The sequence below is a fragment of the Gymnogyps californianus genome, chromosome 15 (assembly GCF_018139145.2).
Source record: "Gymnogyps californianus isolate 813 chromosome 15, ASM1813914v2, whole genome shotgun sequence".
NCBI classification, from domain to species: Eukaryota; Metazoa; Chordata; class Aves; order Accipitriformes; family Cathartidae; genus Gymnogyps; species Gymnogyps californianus.
In genome coordinates, this window is record NC_059485.1 from 774,157 (window position 1) to 790,942 (window position 16,786).

General features: G+C 48.4%; 1 protein-coding gene across 2 annotated transcripts in view; it reads right to left on the bottom strand.

Moving 5' to 3' along the window:
* Window positions 1-5,147: 5,147 nt before the first annotated feature.
* The window catches only part of USP31 (ubiquitin specific peptidase 31), a 29,293-nt gene continuing 17,654 nt past the window's right edge, over window positions 5,148-16,786 (bottom strand). The window contains exons 5-16 of one of the 2 annotated variants that reach the window (XM_050905952.1): window positions 16,348-16,483; window positions 15,679-15,823; window positions 14,715-14,898; window positions 13,863-13,974; window positions 13,138-13,232; window positions 12,533-12,610; window positions 11,930-12,059; window positions 10,456-10,575; window positions 10,054-10,279; window positions 9,038-9,196; window positions 8,155-8,307; window positions 5,148-7,085 (exon numbers count right to left, since the gene is read on the bottom strand). In XM_050905952.1, coding sequence (XP_050761909.1) covers window positions 5,545-7,085; window positions 8,155-8,307; window positions 9,038-9,196; window positions 10,054-10,279; window positions 10,456-10,575; window positions 11,930-12,059; window positions 12,533-12,610; window positions 13,138-13,232; window positions 13,863-13,974; window positions 14,715-14,898; window positions 15,679-15,823; window positions 16,348-16,483 — 3,079 coding nt within the window. In that variant the 3' untranslated portion in view covers window positions 5,148-5,544. The remainder of the gene's footprint in view (window positions 7,086-8,154; window positions 8,308-9,037; window positions 9,197-10,053; window positions 10,280-10,455; window positions 10,576-11,929; window positions 12,060-12,532; window positions 12,611-13,137; window positions 13,233-13,862; window positions 13,975-14,714; window positions 14,899-15,678; window positions 15,824-16,347; window positions 16,484-16,786) is intronic. The other variant, XM_050905953.1, reaches the window with a different exon arrangement.

Below are 16,786 nucleotides of genomic sequence, written 5' to 3' on the forward strand. Positions count from 1 at the left end.
CGACACCCAGGCGCTGCTCAGCCCGGCCGCTCTAACCGCTGCTGCGAGGTGGCACCTCGCAGGGGCACAGCCAGGCAGCCCAGGAGGAATCCCGGGACCTACACTTCTCGCTACCCAAACGTGCTGCTCGCGAGACCTCGCCAACCCACTCCCACGCCAGCCGTCCTGGAGCGGGCAGCTGCCTGCTCTGCCCGGTGCACCCAGGGCTGCGACCCTGGCCAGCCCCACGACCCCCCCGGTGGGGTCTGCAGTCGAACGGGAGCACGGCTCAGAAACACAAACGCCACCCCGGTTTTGGAGCACGAAGGGGAAGCACAGCCACCCCCGCGGGCAGCTGGGGCCTGGCACGGCTCTTCCCGGGAAGGCAGGCAGAAGCCCCATTACCAGTACAGGCAGCACACCGACAACTGGAAACGCTCCCTTAGCACGGAAATTCAACAAAAACTCTTTTTTTGAGTGCTCGTACGGCTACAGGTGACTGCCTCTTCTCACAACGTAGAACATGTCATTAAAGTTACATGGAAAATGGCAGGCTACATATAGAACACTGATCAGGTTTTCCCTGTTAAAAAAAGAAAAAACAACACAATACAGAAAACCAGTTTGTTCTCATTTCAACGTTTCAGATCCCTTTGACGTTATGCTACACTCCAGCCTTGTCAGTAATGCAGAATTCTGCAAAGGAAAGAATCAAAGATGTGCAAACAAAGCAGGAACCCAGGGACATGCTCCTATGTGCTGACACGCAGCTGCACCGAGAAACAGAAGTACAGACTCAAAGCAGTGCTCCGGAGTCTACCTAGCGGCTTCTGATACTGAAAGCACGGTCTATGGTTTGTATTAGATGCTTGCATAGTTAGTAAGTGCATGCATTTGTGTACAGCGAGAGAACTGCCATGCAAAACTGCCTTTATTACTGAGAAAAAATGGTTGGTCATGCTCAAGTTTCAGCTTTGGAAAGCAAACAACCCTGCAGCTAAGACGGATGAGGGCACTTACAGTAGAATAAGTGTACTGTAATTAAGCTGCTAATTTTCTATCCTAAGCATCTTTTTTTTTATTTAGCCATATTTGATAAGTTTGAAAGGGTTAACAATTTATACACCCAAAGTGAGACACTTACAAGTTACAGAGAACTGCAGGCACCAAATTGTCTATCAAATGTGATTAATACAAATAAAAGGTGCCTGTTTAATACACGTAATTGAAAATGTGCTTATAATTGGTATACTACTAAACACTATCCAAAAGACACAGCCCAAAAAGGGGTAAAAATAATTTCTTTAGGTGACTCCAGCAGGAATCTAGCACTGGAATGAAGGCGCTGCTTTCCTGCGCCCAGAGGGCTGATTCCAGGAACAGGAGCACGTGTCAGCCTAGGGGTGCGGTGTGAAAGAGGAGTTACACATGGCCGATGCCGGTGAGTTCAACCCAAAGTTGATCGGAAACACATCACAGAACCCTTCAGAGGACCTGAAGCCTGCTTTCCCTTGGAGCTCGCACGGCTGCTGGAGAACAGGGACAGCGCTGGACCTCCCCCTTTCAAGGCATTTCTCACCAGCGTGAGGCTGCCCTGTAAACCTCTGCTTCCAGGTCATCGGCACTGGGGTCCCAGACTCCGCCACCCCCACGCCAGGACAGCTCGCCCCGCCGGCAGCCACACCACGGGCCGTTCCACGTGCGCCATGGCTGTGCGTGACTGGCAGAGCAGACCCGGGCAGCAGCCGTTCTCGTCCCACTCAGATGCCCAGCCACGAGACCTCCGGGCCCCACGTGCCACCACCCAGGGGCAGGTGGAGATCCCTGGCTAGCGGCGACCTTCGGAAGATGGCAGAACCCACCTCCTCCACAGGCACGAGTGCTTCTGAAGCCAAACGTCAATTTTAAGAGAAGAGGTGACCATGTACAAGTGGCTGCTGCAGAACGGCCTCAAGCCTTCGCTGCTCTAGGGATCAATACACAAAGCCAAGGTGATGTTGGCATCTAGGACCTGGAAGATCCCTCTCTGGAGCGTTCCCTAGTACCGTGCCACATCCTTACATCTGGACAACGCGACACACACAGACAGGAATTCCTATGCATGAAAGGGCTAAGAAATAAGTCTGCTTTAAAGCAAGGAGAGAAGACTGACGTTGCTTTTCCCCAAATCATTTTAAGTAGGGCCTGCAACAGCCTACATTCGGTTTTAGAAAGATTTATTCTACATCACTGATGGAGCCATGACTTTAACAGCAACGAGGCTTGGTTTTACACTCACAATGAACACTGTCGCTTCCTGGACCCACACCCTTCAACCCTCTCCTGTGCAACGAAGTTCATATACTACTGGAAATCTGTGATACCAAAAAGCAGAGATGCAGAGTGGCAGCAAGCGGCTGCTTTCCAATCTGCTTTGTTACAGAATCGACACAGCCACAGAACAGGGACTGCACCTTCCAGGTCCTGCACGGGCACGCTTTGCACATGTGGCCCAGTGTGTGCCTTATATTCAACACGAACTACAGCACACCCTTACAAGTCAAAACATTTAGCTTGAGGACACCCTAAGTCAAGCCCTCCTGAGCCAGAAAACACACCACGTGCTGGCAGCCCACCACAGAGGAGCAGCATCTCATCTGCTCTAAGGCGAGGGCACTGTGAGTACGGCCTCTGCTGCCCACTCTGTGCTCCTTTGCGGAGTGAGGAGCCTGTGCACCAGAGCTGCTGTTTTCAGAGGGACAGGTACAAAATCCAGTTTGGCAGCATACACAGATATGTGTATGCTGGATACACATATACACTCCAGATACACTCCAGATAGTGCTGGTGCTGGCAGCAATTTCCATCAGGAATTATGGGGAATACACAGAAAAAGAGCTAGATTACATGTCATGGGATTGCAGAGGTTCGACTGCTTTTAACATCAGCTGCTGGAACACTTGGCACCAGGATCTCCCATTTTGTCCAAATGGGAGCTCTAATGACCATTCTCATGCCCCAAACACAAACTTATTGAACCGGCGTTCAGCTAAAACGCCAATTTGGACATGGCTTCAAATTTCCTTCAGTCCAGGCATGCAATACAGGAGCAAAAACACCTCAAAAACCATACACCAGCTTCCAGTTCAAAGTTCTTCAGTGAACAATGGCATGAAAAGAAAGTGTCATTTGATAAAAATAACCTTTCACAAATGTCCCATGGTAAAACGCACAGAAAACTAGGTTCTGTCTATTAAAAGATACCAAATCAAGTTAGCACTAGCTACCAGAATTACATTCTTGCTAGAAGAGTTGTTACAAGAGAAGAGCCACAGTGCAAGACCTTAATACAGATAAAACCTTAAACAAATACTTCAACATCAACAATTCAGGGAGTAATTTAAGTACTACAGTGTGAAGCAAGTCTTATCTGCTCTGCTGGATATAACAAAAAATAATCCAAGAATAATCCAAGTCATACATTTAAGAAGCAAGTAATGTAATCTTTGCTTCTTGTTGCTGCAATAAATGAGACTGAAACAATACCCGGGAGAAGAAATGCATCAAGAAGATGGTCGTGTTCAGGTTTAAAAACATAGTCCAGTGCACAGAGTCCAGCACATTGTAAAAACACACAGGCTACTGGCATTGCTTGTGGGTTGCATGAAGGCAAGTACTGCAGAACGTCATCGGGACAGAGCGAGGGTTACACTGCAGGCGGGCTCACCGTCACACACCGACCAGAGCTCTGCGGCATCCCCAGCTCAACTCCACACACACGCTGCCTTTTCTCCAAGGTGTCAGCTACCCCCAAAACACTGCTCTCCAAAGCTTGCTGCAGATGTGTGGTGAGCTGAGTACAAAAAGTGATCACGGAGCAGCAACACGCCCAGCAGAGCTGGGGCAAGGCTTCTTGCAGGGACATCAGCTCACGAGAGGAGGTGGAACAGCCTAGCTCAGAGTCACTAGTTGTTTGGGGGCTGTTTGTTACGTTGACAGAAAAGATGTACAAATATGTCTGTCCACACGCTAAGCCTGGAGAAGCTTTGCTACACAAGACTGTATGACAGGCAAAGACCTCATTCAGAAGACAAGCGTGCCCAGCACACTGCCCAGCTGCTGCATGTCGTGACCTACACGACAGATTGCTGCTGTACATAAAGGATATGCAGCACATTAATAAAAACTCATGAAATTAAAAAAAAAGATTACACCACATGTATATAAAAGGACTGGAGGAATCCACATTTTAAGAGGACTCTTAAAGAACTTGAGGAATCTCCCCTGTAAGAAGGGCATGTAAACAAAGACGTCACTAGATGTAGTGTTCTAACCCTGATAGAGACTGTCATCCAAACAAGAATGGGCATCGTTTCGCAAAGAGACATGTGGTAGCCAGACCCGCTGGGGAAGGTGACGAGCATGCCGAAGGGAGGAACGTAGCAGCACTCTGGAGAATGTGAAAACTGCTCCGCGGTATTTTGGTACAGCCCCTCCAACCCGCACGAAGAGGCTTGTTCAAAGCATGCTCAGAGAAGGCAGAGAAGACAAGACGACACTTGGCTTATCTAAACGTTACTCCTATAAATAACGGATGCTATATTCACACCACTACAATTAAGCATCTGAGCACATTAGGAAATGCTTCTTCTCAGGAGTTTGAACAGGGGTCCTAACAGCATCACTGCCATTCAGGTGCATGAAGACAGCTCTCCTACAGCACTGCAACCATCTCCCGCCTAGCACTTTCACAGGTACGAGCTGGCAACCAGCTGCTGCCTAGTGATTTCTTCTGTTGCTTCGTATAGTGTTTCAAAAAAAGAGAAAGTAATTAAAGAGAATGGGGTAGAGGTCACCTTAGGTATGGACAGAGTAAAACTCTTCATAGACATAGCAACAAAAAACGCAGGTTACATTTCATGGGGAAAAAGACAGCTTTCTGCTGTTGGAAAGCAAAAATGATATCTATTACACAGACACGCGTACACACGGACACACAGGTACCTTTCTGTCCATCCACTAATGCTAGTCCCTCCTATACTGGCTGAGTATATACCTGAGAAACAACATTAGTGTTGAAATATTGCCCTTTAGAAGCTTGAAAAATGGAGGGGAGCAGGGAGAGAGGGTTGAGAGAGAGCATAAAGAAGCGGCAGTCTCTCCTTTCCAGTTTCCTTCGCATCCTCCACAGCTCAGAACAAGGCCATACACCAGCATGGACACAGCCTGCTCAGAACAAGACCAAAGGAATATCAGTTCACAGCTCTACAAAGCACACTAGTGTCAGTACAACTGGGTTTCAGATTTCAGACCTTGAACCTGAAGAAAGTTGTTGCATTTTCTATAAAGAGACTCCTGTACAAGTGCTATGGGACAGCTGCATTCATGTTCAACAACGACTCCAGCTAGACTACTTGCATCAGTGCTGGCTGCCTGTGGCTATTTGGTTTGATGGCAGAATCAAAAGGCGCTTTAACAACTTGCAGTTAACTTCTCAAAACATACATTAGGCACATGAACAAAAAAACAAGAGCTCAGAATAAATTAGCTTCTCAGCAGAAGAAAAGACACCTGGATTGCAGCATTTCACTGAGGTTCCAGAGAAGGCCGTACAGACACCTGCATGCTGGAAGATAATTTTTTCAGCGGCTTGTCGGCAGACTGCTTGCCACTGGAAGGAGGAGACTGGACTCCGGGATCTAGCTGGGAAGACTTGGACTTGCGACTGGATAGCAGAGAATGTTTGTTGGGTGTGGCATCTTTTGGGACAAGCTTTTCTTTTGCAGTAACGTTGGCATTGGTTTGAGAGGCTGGTGGGACAACACCTTTCTCCGATTTGTCTTCCAGCACATTTTTACTGCCTGACTTGGAACTGCCACTCCCTGTCTTTTTTGAGAGCATCGTTGTCTTTCCCAGGTCTGCTGACCTCCGGGTCTCCTTCTGCCTTAAGGCTGATTTAAAGAAAGACAATCCTTTCTCTTCTGACTTGCTGTCCCTCTTCAAACCAGAACGCACACCAACATTTGGAGACCGCAGGTTGGCCATAGAGGAACTCCGCACATGCTTGCTGTCTACTGCCCTGCTGTCACTCCTAGAGTGGCTTATCCGCGGGGAGCTCGTTCTTGAACTGCTGGTAACGCTCGTTTTATCCGACCCCAGACTTATCTTAGAGCCCTCCCTGCTGAGGCTTCGGTCTGAAGTCCGGCTCTTCCCAGCAGAAGAGCCCTTAGTCAATGAGCCTGATGGGGTTTTCTTGGCAGCTGTGGAGGATGGAGAAGAACCTGACTTTTGCTTCTGTTGGGCCAATGGGACAGCCACCTCAAGGGGCTTCGTGCTATGGTCCTTCCTAGCCTGAGTGGGAGCAGGAGACCCATGTCGCCCACTGGCCCTAGAGGAGTCCGTCTTACTTCTAGACCGGGAAACTTTCTGGGAACTCTTTAGTGGAGGAGGAGAAGAGTGAGAGACTTTGGTCTCTTGGGTAGATAAGACTGTCCTTCCCTTCCTCAAACTTTTGTCTGGCTCAGAAACTCCCTTGGAGCTGTGAACCTTCTTAGGGGTGCCATCCTTCTCTGCAGCCAGCCCTGTCCCACTGGGGGCTTTCACCTCCTTGACTGGAGAGCTATCCACAGAATCACTCTGATCAACAAAGGCGATTTGATTGTTGTTATCAAAAGGGTCCAAAGCAGGGTGATTCCTGTCTGGCTGCACAGAGCTTTTACCATACCCATCTGAAAGATCTGAGCTAGATGTCCTTACAACAGACTCTTCCTTGAATGCCCCTTCCATGACAGCCAAAGGAGCTCTGCGAGCTGTCCTGTGCTCTCGTCGACTGCCATCACAGGGCTCCAAGTAGCTGCTAGAGAGGTTCCTCAGGCTGCCGAAGCAAGAGGTGGAGACTTTATCATCAGCAGCCTCCCCGATCTTCTCCAGGGTGGAAGCAGAGGTATGCACAGGGGAATCTCCAGAGAAGCGCGACGGAGAGTTGGAACGCAACTGCAGTTTTGCAGAGAGTGACCACGAGGGCCTGACACCATTTTCACTCACTGCCAGTGGGCTGGTGACAGAAGATCTAGATGACAAGCTCTGACGCTGGACACTTCTTACAAACGGCCGAGTTGAAAATCCTCCTGCAGAGAAAGACAGTGACATCCTCAGTATGAAAGCCAAGCCTGCAGTCAGTTTATCCCACCCATCTGCAGACACTATTTCCCTAAGAGAGTCAGACAGCCCAGCTACACCACATTGTACGCCTATCTCTTCATGCCTGCTGCAGGGACAGCTTCTTGCATGAAAGCTGAATAAGGAATTCAACAACTGTTATTTGCTAGTGGTCACCCAGAAGTAACTCTCTGAAGCCTATAGCTGAAAATCCAGATTTTCCTCTCATCCCTGAGCAGCAGGAGACCAAACGCAGGTTTTGCACCTTGGAAGTCCTTGAAACTAGCAGTGAGTTCACCAACTATGATTATGCTCCCAGAAATACATTTTTCTGTATTAAAGAATATTTCCCATACCATCCCTGTAAAAGGCAAAGTAGGATTCCTACCTCTTTAGATAAATCAATGTATTTGTATTTACAAACACAGAGTACAACAATAAGCATTTTAGAAATGTGACTACCATGGCTAGATCTGACAGTTATCACAACGCTGCTGCAAGGACATCTCTATACCCGCTTCAAAATGCTCAGACTGACCCATGAAGCTCCACATTTTCAGAATTTATAAGGCACTATGTGGAGGAGCCAGGCAAAGCCAGGAACGGAACAGTTATTTGCACACACAAGTGAATTTGCATATCTTCTCACCTCCCTGGGAGCAGTCTACAGCACGGCAGCAGACAATTAGTACCTATGCGAAGCTGTAGCGATATGTCAGCCTCCCTGCAAAGGTGCTGCAGTGAAACCCAGAAAAAAAACACAAGCACAAGAAGTTCTTGATTGAGAGGTTTCGTTGACGGTATTTCCTTTCTTTGAAAGGCTCCTTAAGGTTCCTGCCCTGCTCTTCTCCTTCCTTTCACGCCAGATAAAAGCTCACCTGTGCCAGAACCCATCTGCTCCTACCGACACAGTGCCTGCCTCCCCCAGCTGTAACTGTCCCTTGTAACTACATATTTTGCAGCTATTTTAGTAGGGATCTTGTAATAGAAAGACTAGTGGCCCAAAATCCCCCCACGCACTGCAGTGTTGATACACACCATCATCTTCACTCCTTTCCCCAGTCAGCTCTACCGATTCTGAGAGTGAAGCCAGAGACGTGCGCCGTGATGATGCTGCCGAAGCAATGCTGGGCTGCTTGCTACCAGGAAGACGGCTGACCCAGTGCTCACAGAGCGAGGAGCTTGTGGAGCCTACAAGGAATCAGGCACAGACATCAGGTCAGTAGCGTGCAGCTGCAGAACACACGAAACCTTGGAAGGCCGCTGAGAGTCAGGTACATACTGCACTGGCTTTGACAGACACCTGGAGTCTGGAGCTAGCCCACACAGCCACAGCATCCAGATAGCGCTGAGAGAGTAAGTCTTTACTCTTATGAAACAGTTATGGTCATAAGTGAAAGACAGAATTGCACTTGTCCCAGTATGCTGTGAATCAAAAGAATCAGTGCAACAGCACACAGGCAGAGGGCAGTCCTTGAGCTGCCACAAAAATGCAGTGCAAATCCTTTCCTTTCCAAAGGCAAGTCACCAAGCCTGCAGCTGCCCCCAGCTCACCCCGGATTCAACCGACACATTCAGCTGCTGGCTGCCTACCTGAGACCAACGGCACTGCTGGAGGGAATGAGCTAGTCACATTTGTATGTCATGGTTTTGACAAGGGCAGCTCTGAGCAGAATTACCCATGGGGGTGGAGGGGGGTTCCCCCATCTCCACAGCCTCTTTGCCACAACTAGCCTTAACAGAAGAGGTGGGAGTTTCCCACAGCCTCTGACGCACAGCAGCAGACTCGGACAAGCCTCGCTGAGTTCTGGAACAGAGAGTGGGGGCTTAAGCAGAGCTGGCCAGAAAATTCTTCAAGAAGGACAAACTATCCATGAGAGAGAAACTACAACCACTCCTTGGCAATGCCAGCAGGGCTTACCTGCCACAGAGCTGTTAGCAGACCACGATGGGATTGCTGTGCGTCTCTGGTAGAAAAGAATATAAGCTGTCTGCTTGCAGACTTCATTTTCAGAAAGTTGCTGAACATCACTGTCATCAAAGCAGTACCACTGGCCATCAACCGAGTTTTTGCAATATGCTGAGAGAAAATACATTACTATTAGACTTTCCTCACTCCTACTGCTCTCAGCTTCGCTGTATGATAACTTAAACATGACCTTATCTGCTATGATGGACTCAGAGGAGAATGAAAGGAACAGATTTATTCATGCAACACATCATCTTCCAGTCTGACTGGCAAGATGGGGGCCTGAGGCCATTAGAATACAATAAACAGCTCATTTCAGGATTTTCCTTGTCCAACATTACTGCTCAGAACAGAACTCCATTTGGGGTGGCTCCATTCACTTCACGTTCTGCTACTTGTGGCAGTCTGCCTCCATCAGTGGATCACCTTCTGACTGAGCCCACCCAGGACAACACAGCCCCGAGATGTACAGCAGAGGGCAAAACCAGACACACACATTTTCTGGGCTGCTGTGTGAAGTCATACAGATCCTAAGAACCACCAAGCAACTTTGTCTATCTCTGGCTGCTCTGGAAGCTGCTGGAACAAGCAAAGAGGAGTTCATAAACTGGCTGTGCACATAGGCAACGTGCAAATACTTCCTATGTGTAACAGCCTCCTGCAACTACAGAAGTTCTGTGTTGAGTGGCCAGGAGCATTTCTGAAACATGAAAGGCCAGTTACATTACTCTGAAGGAAAAAAAAAAAGCAGAGAAAGAAACGTACAGTAAGACATTTGGGGTCAACAGGCATTGTTCCATTCCTCAAAGTCATAAAAGTTACCCCTCCGGTAGTACATAGCCAGCCCTTGTTAGTTGGGTTAGGTCCTTTTGTCAAGAAAGATGACAAAGTTATGGACACTCAATAGAAAAATATAACCGTTTTCTTTCTGAAAGGATCCAACATACATAATATTGCAGGATACTTGCCTGTATAGTGTCCCCCTTGCATGGTGCCATGATGGTTGCAGACAGCATACAGGTCATAGATATAGTCCTCAGGATCCCTTCCGAGACCATAAGGTCTCCTCCAGGGTGACCAGTGAGATGGCAGACTCCAGCTGCTCTGACTGCGTTTAACAACATGAGGAGTCATGTCCAAGCCACTCAGGGGGAACTTAACCATGTTCTGAAGTTTCATCCTTCGGTCTCCTTCCTGTGTGAAGAGAGAATAGCATGAGCTGCAGTGGCAGCAAGGCCACCATGCTTGAGGAAAACAAAGACCCAGGAGAGGAATGCATAGGGCACAACAGCTGCTTCTGAAGAGGTGGTCTAGTCAGGTCACTCCCTGGCTGAGCAGCAGTCCTCCAGCATCACTGCAGACATCCTTACCTGTCTAAACCTTTTGAGATGTATGATGAGAACATCAGGTAAGGTCCAGAGGCTCAGTGTGATGCTACCCTGCTGCAGCTGCTTGCAGTGTGGGCATCGCCATGCATCATCTGGGGCAAGCTGCAAGGAAGAGGCATGAGTGGGTATTAGTTTTCAAATTCCAAGGCAGCTTTCACTATGCCACTGTTCCTGTGCTGCCCCAGGCCCAGTGCAGACACTGACCCCTGCACCCCATCCACCTCCAGCATTTATCAAGCTCACTGGAAATGCAGGGTTCCCAGTGGTGCTTTTCAAAATAGTGACAAGCAGAGAGACACGTGTGCCTCACGCTGGAGGCACTTCCCACTGCAAGACAGAATTCTGCTAGTGCTGCTGTGCAGAGAAGCTATCTCCACCTTATAAACCCCAATCCCTTTGAAGTGGGGGAGAAGAAAAAACAAAGGCAAAAAGCAGGCAGGCCTGGCAGCCTCCGTAAAAGTATTCTCACATGAAAACCAGCAGCAAAGAAAGAATCAGAACAGAAAGAAGACAGGCGTACTTTGAATTTCATCTCTGACGCCTTGCTGCCCTCTGGAAACCCTCTTCCTCCCTATGTCCCAATGGCACAGACTTACAAACTGCAGAGATTTTCATTGTCCACCAAGGAGAACGTGTCTTTGAAAAGAGACAAACATGACACGCGCTTCCCTCCACAGCCCAGTGCTCAGAAAACTCAGAAGCCAGAGAGCTTTAAGCTGTCAAACAACCTTTCCCTCACCTCTGAAAGAAGCAACAAGAGAGGCTCCAAAATTATTAAAGCTCAATGACGGGTCCGCAGTCCACCTCTAGGACCATCCCTTTTTATAGCAGATTAGAGACCTCTGGCAAAGAAATGCAGATTGCTTACGTGTTCCAGGCAAGGGCCAGCTCAGACCCATCTCTAGTCTGCCCTGTGGCACAGCATCGCTCCTGCCACTTCAACCTCCTCACACCACGAGCAGAGCTAGAGAAGGAGAGTGGCCATGCTTCTGGAGAGCGGAGCTCAGTAGTCACTGTGCTGCCGTTCGAGGGGTCCCACTGAGTGGGGGTTGCCTTGAGCCCACCCCAGCCCTGCTTAGGCTTGGAAACACACAACCGCTCCAAGACAGAGCAGTAAATTCCCATGAAGACACCAAGTTGTTCTAACCCTTTATAACGTACGCCAGAAAGACATCACTATTTCACAGGGAGGAAACTGCAGAACAGAGGGGTAAGTTCTTGTATCAACATTTGGGGGGCAAAAAACCCAAAAGCAGTACCTCCTACAACTTTCTCCTCATTGCAGAGAAACTCTGTTAGCAGGACTGGTAACGAGTGTTGCATTACAAATTTATTCTCCTGTCTCAACAAATCAGTGTTTGCAGAAAACAGCTACTCTGCTGAGTATGGGAGTTCATGCAGCACGTGGACCAGCCAGACCTTCCGAGTCCTGGCTGCTATAGAGTCTTGTCCCTACCTGTTCCTCTTTGGTGTACAGTTGGAAACACTGAGATAAAGTGCAGGTCTGAGGTTGATGATGAAGCTCTCTCTGCTGGCGGACGCTTTCGGAGTCTGGAATATACTCCTCTTCCGTATTCACAAACAAGCTGCATCAGGGAGACAACACATTTACCAGCACACCCACCCGCTCCCCACGCTGCCGAGGAGCTGTTCTGAAGGTACAATCAGCAGCTCTTTCCTGGATTTGTCCCATTACACATGAGCGAGAGCTGACTGGCAAGAGATCCTGCCAGGGCAACACAACTGAACACAGGGGTAAACAGCTTCAGCGGGCACCCACTCCAGTTTATCTCAGACAGAAAAAGCTACTCACTGCCCACAAACTCTCTCACACGAATACGATTTGTGGGGGAAGGAGCCACAGGCAGGATGCCTGGTCCATAATGCAAAACCCCGGCTACAGAGAAAAGGGAAAGTCTGTCCCTGCGGACAGGGGCCAGGGCATGGGGTGGAGTTTCTGAGGGGTCTCATGTTTGCTGAAGGGTGCACAATTCACACAAGCAAGCCGCAAGCATCGCAAGATGTGAACACACTTTAAGGCTTTCTACTTCATACTTACTAATCTTTAGTTTCTTTGTCCCATTCTACCACTAATTTCACATGAGCAGTTCCCCCCTGTCCACATGACTTCAATGCCCTGGAGAGAGGAGCAGACAGAAGTTAGACCACTTTTCAATCTGAAGCCTACGTTATCTTTTACATGCATATAACTTCTCTCCACTAGCCCTTCATCCTTCCTCCACTCCCACGCAGCTCAAGTTTGCAAAGGAGTAAAAGGAATTCATACAGCAAAGAATATGGCAAAGCTGGCAAACTGCATTTACCTAAGTACATTAGTTCTGTAAATAAATGTATACTTATTTACAGAACAGGCATCTACAAAAAGTTCTAAAGAATAACAGTCACTAAAAAAATTCAAAAATGGGGGGAGTAATACTTTCATTCTGTTCTCCATTTCCGAGGAGGACAGACTCCAGGCGGCGTGACACACAACTGAGCAATCCTCACGCAGCTTCTTGACGACACTCCGTCATTTCCCTGCTCCTCAGGCCTGTGAAGTCCGTTACACACATCCACACCAAGACTGTCCCTTTCTGCACGGCTACACACTGAGTTCCCAGCTGACAAACCTCTCTCCACTCCTGGGAACGAGGACCAACTCACCTTTCCACTGTTGGATGGCAGAGGGGTCGCTCCTCCTGAGGTAGCAAGTACGTTATGCCCACAACACTGACCACTCGCAAGCTGAATGGGCAAACCTGCAACAAAGAAAGCAGAAGCCATCTCAACTGCTCAGACCCAACTTTCCTACGTGCAAACCTGCTCTCAGCACTGGCTGACACATACTTTATCCTAGAACATGTGTTTGACATGAGAAAGCAAATGCACAAGGTCTCAAACATGCCTACACCAAGCAGCTAACAGACGGGTGAGGTACAGCAACTGAGGCTTTGTACCCAACAACTCCTCTACGGTGAGCAGAGAAGACACCCCTCCTCACCCCTCTGCCATCAGAGGGGGCTCTCATCAGAAACACGCAGTCACTAAGCAAACATTTCAGCTTTTCTTTTAGGCAAACACCACCAACCAGTGGATTTCCAGTGCAGACAGCAGCACTAATCTCTCAAGTATTTCTTGGGGGTAAGGAAGGAAGCGAAGCATGCAATTTCTTCACCTGATCAGTCTAATCTTACTCATACCTTTCAGCAAACAGACAAAAAGCACCAAAGAGGTGGAATGCCAGACTTGGACATTATTGCACAAAGAAATATTGGGAAGCCGTCAGTTCAGCGTGTGCAGCATGTTTATCACTCCAAGTAACTGGCTTCCCCTTTAGTTCACACCACACAGAGCTGGAAGTCTCAAAACAGATGAACCATTTGCCTCACCTGCATGCAGGCTGCAGGCCGCAGGAAATACTGCATCTTCTCCAGAATTTCCTTCTGCAGAATATCCCAAGCAATTGTTTTTTCCAAATGCAACACAAAGGGCAAGCCAAACCTACAGGAAGGAGTAGCATTTGAGGGAGCAATTAAAAGATTATTCCGTTCAGCAGTCGGATCCCCAAACTCTGACAGAGCCACTCTCCTCCTCACTCGGCACCTATGGAGCTCGGCATGCTTTGGATGAAACTCCCCAGGAACAGGCATTTAAGAACTTGTCTCCAGAGGAGAAGTGCTTAACTTTGAGGAAACACTGTTACAGCTGCCCATGCAGAGGGCCCTTTTCAACCGGCTGCAGCCCTGCTCTGTGCTCAAGCAGCTTGCTTCAGGCTGCAGAGCTTTGCAACCTGGCCGGGATAACTTTTTGTGACACAAACTTCAGCAGCTGAGATAGTTCTCAGTCCGCGGTCGGTACAAATGCCTTTGCCATGGTCGTTTCTCACTTCCCCCCACCCCGTTTGCACTCCAATTAAAAACTTCCACACATCACAGGATCTGGTCAGACCCGCTTGCTGCTCTCTGAAACCAGATAGCTCTATAGAGAGGCAGTATGTCCTTCCGACTGGTCTGCATTCACCACTTTCCAGTAACACTGGACTATTTGAAGTTCACCAAAATTAGGAATATTTTGCTGATTCGTTAATGTTTTTTGATCAACATGTTCTTTAGCACCTAATGCAAGCTAGGAATGCAAGCTGTTGCTCCTTCACCTTGTGTTTTCACCACACGGTGAGTAAAACCCAGGCCAACTAAGGAAGCAGCCAGAAGAGTAACTCTAACTGTGAAGCCGCCAGTCACCTTTTGCTCTGCTGTCCAGTGCACGCTCTGTTACACACCAGCAAGACAATCTTGTCGTTTGCTGCTGGTTTAGTAGAGGACTGTTCCAGTTTTCCAGACTTCACTGTTCCTTGAGAGTAAGATATTGTTCGGGAGTGCTCAGTGCCACATTTCAAGTTATTCAGGTTATTGTTCACGTGTATTCCTGAAAAATTAGGGGAAAGGAAACATTTTGTTACGTCACTTGCCTTTAGGGCCCTGATGCCCCCCTCAAGAAACTCTCCTTCAGCTGCAGAGGAGCAGGTCAGTACAGAATCAACACCATTTTTATCACTTGTATGAAGGCTTCAAAGAGAAATTACTTTTCATGGTCACTATTTCTTTACAGAAAGAAATTATATGCAAGTGCTCACCTAACTGATTTTTCACAGCAATTTGTACAAGCACTCATAGCTTTGTCTGCCCGCAAGAAAAGCTAAAGTGACAGAAACCCTACTTGTTACTTCCAATAATAAAATTTGCCTTTGATTACACTCCATCTACCTAGAATGCAATTATTGCCTTTCACACAGAGGGAGATGCAGAGAAGCTGAGGGTTTTGAGCTTTGAAAGTGTTTGTTCATTCCTTAGACTGTTTATTCATCACTGGCAATCTGATTTTAAATAACACAATTTCAGTGGCTTCATCTGGTCCCTAGCAGGTCTTTAAATTAAGCCTGACAACAGATTTCACATTAAGCCAGCCTGGCCTGCAGAATCAGCCCCGGGAAGAGGAAGAAAGGAGTGTACATCTCTTCTTGATAACCTCCCAGCTGACAACACCATTAAGTCTGCTGGAATGAGTCTGGACAAAGTCAGAGTTGAAATCAATACACCAGAACATCAACTACTTGTGGGACTTTTATTCTCAAGTATATCCTTTTCCAAAACAAGCCTCCCTCACCTAGTCACCTGATGTGGGCATTAAGCAGAGTTATCGACTTACCTCTCTGACTGAGGATACCCTCGGGCCTAAATATCTCTGGGGTCTCAAAGGCAAAAATGCAGTCGCTTTCATGAATGGTGTCCAGGTCATCAGTATCGCAGAAGGAACGATGAAACCCATCATAGTACATCTCCGTCAGCACGATCTAGAGTCAGCAGAAGCAAACCAGAACCCATTAAACCACCCGTGCCTGGTCCAGCTAAGCTGCTCTGTCTCTCAACTGGGATTTTCCTGCTAAGAGATGGCATTCCTCAAAACATCCTGGCATCAGCCAGGAGCGAGGAACAGGGAAAAGGACTGCCATAAAAGAGAAGCTAGGGTAAAGGCAGCACAAGGAGAGGTTTTGGTGGGATCTGACAGCTTTCCTGAAGCTCTTCCTACAGAGGAATTCCCCATAGGTGCCCGATGGTTCCCTCACTGCCCGCATGCACAAATCACCAGGTGATCAGGCAGAAGGTGTGCATGCTCCACTAATGGCTATCCCAGCGTCACTAGGTTTCAAAAAGCCAATGCACAGGGAAAAGCATGATCTAGATTACCACTACCCTGCTTCCCCCATTCAATCATGGGCAGCGAATTTCAATTCCTACGCATCCAACATGGGATGAAAGCCTCCACGCTCCCTCCCGCTGAAGGGAGGGCAGGTGGGTGACGAGACCAGCCTGTTACCTGCTCCGTGGGTATCTTGGTTTCTGAGGAGACAGCCTCCCGCAGCCTGGCCACCGTTCCAGAGACGGGCACCGCCACCCCGATCCGCATGCAGTGAGAGCACTTCCCCTGGTACACCACGGTGACGTAGAGCGGCCTGCGGAGAGCACGGGAGGCATGCTGGGGCTGGGCTGAGCGCTTCTTGGCAGTCCCTTCAACAAAGTCAGCCCAACCTGGGTGCACCCAGGCTGCCCAAAAGCTACAGGGCCCTCACGGCAGTCCAGATCCACCTCACACTGCAGTTACACTCGACCGCAGCCAGGCGAGTATGTTTGATTTCCAAAGACTCCTTTCTTACTACACGGACTGGTGTTACTTGCTCCCACAGGCAGAACATCTTCTCAAAAAAGCCCCACAAAGTTAAAAATAAAACTCTCTATGACAAGGCAACCGTAATTTT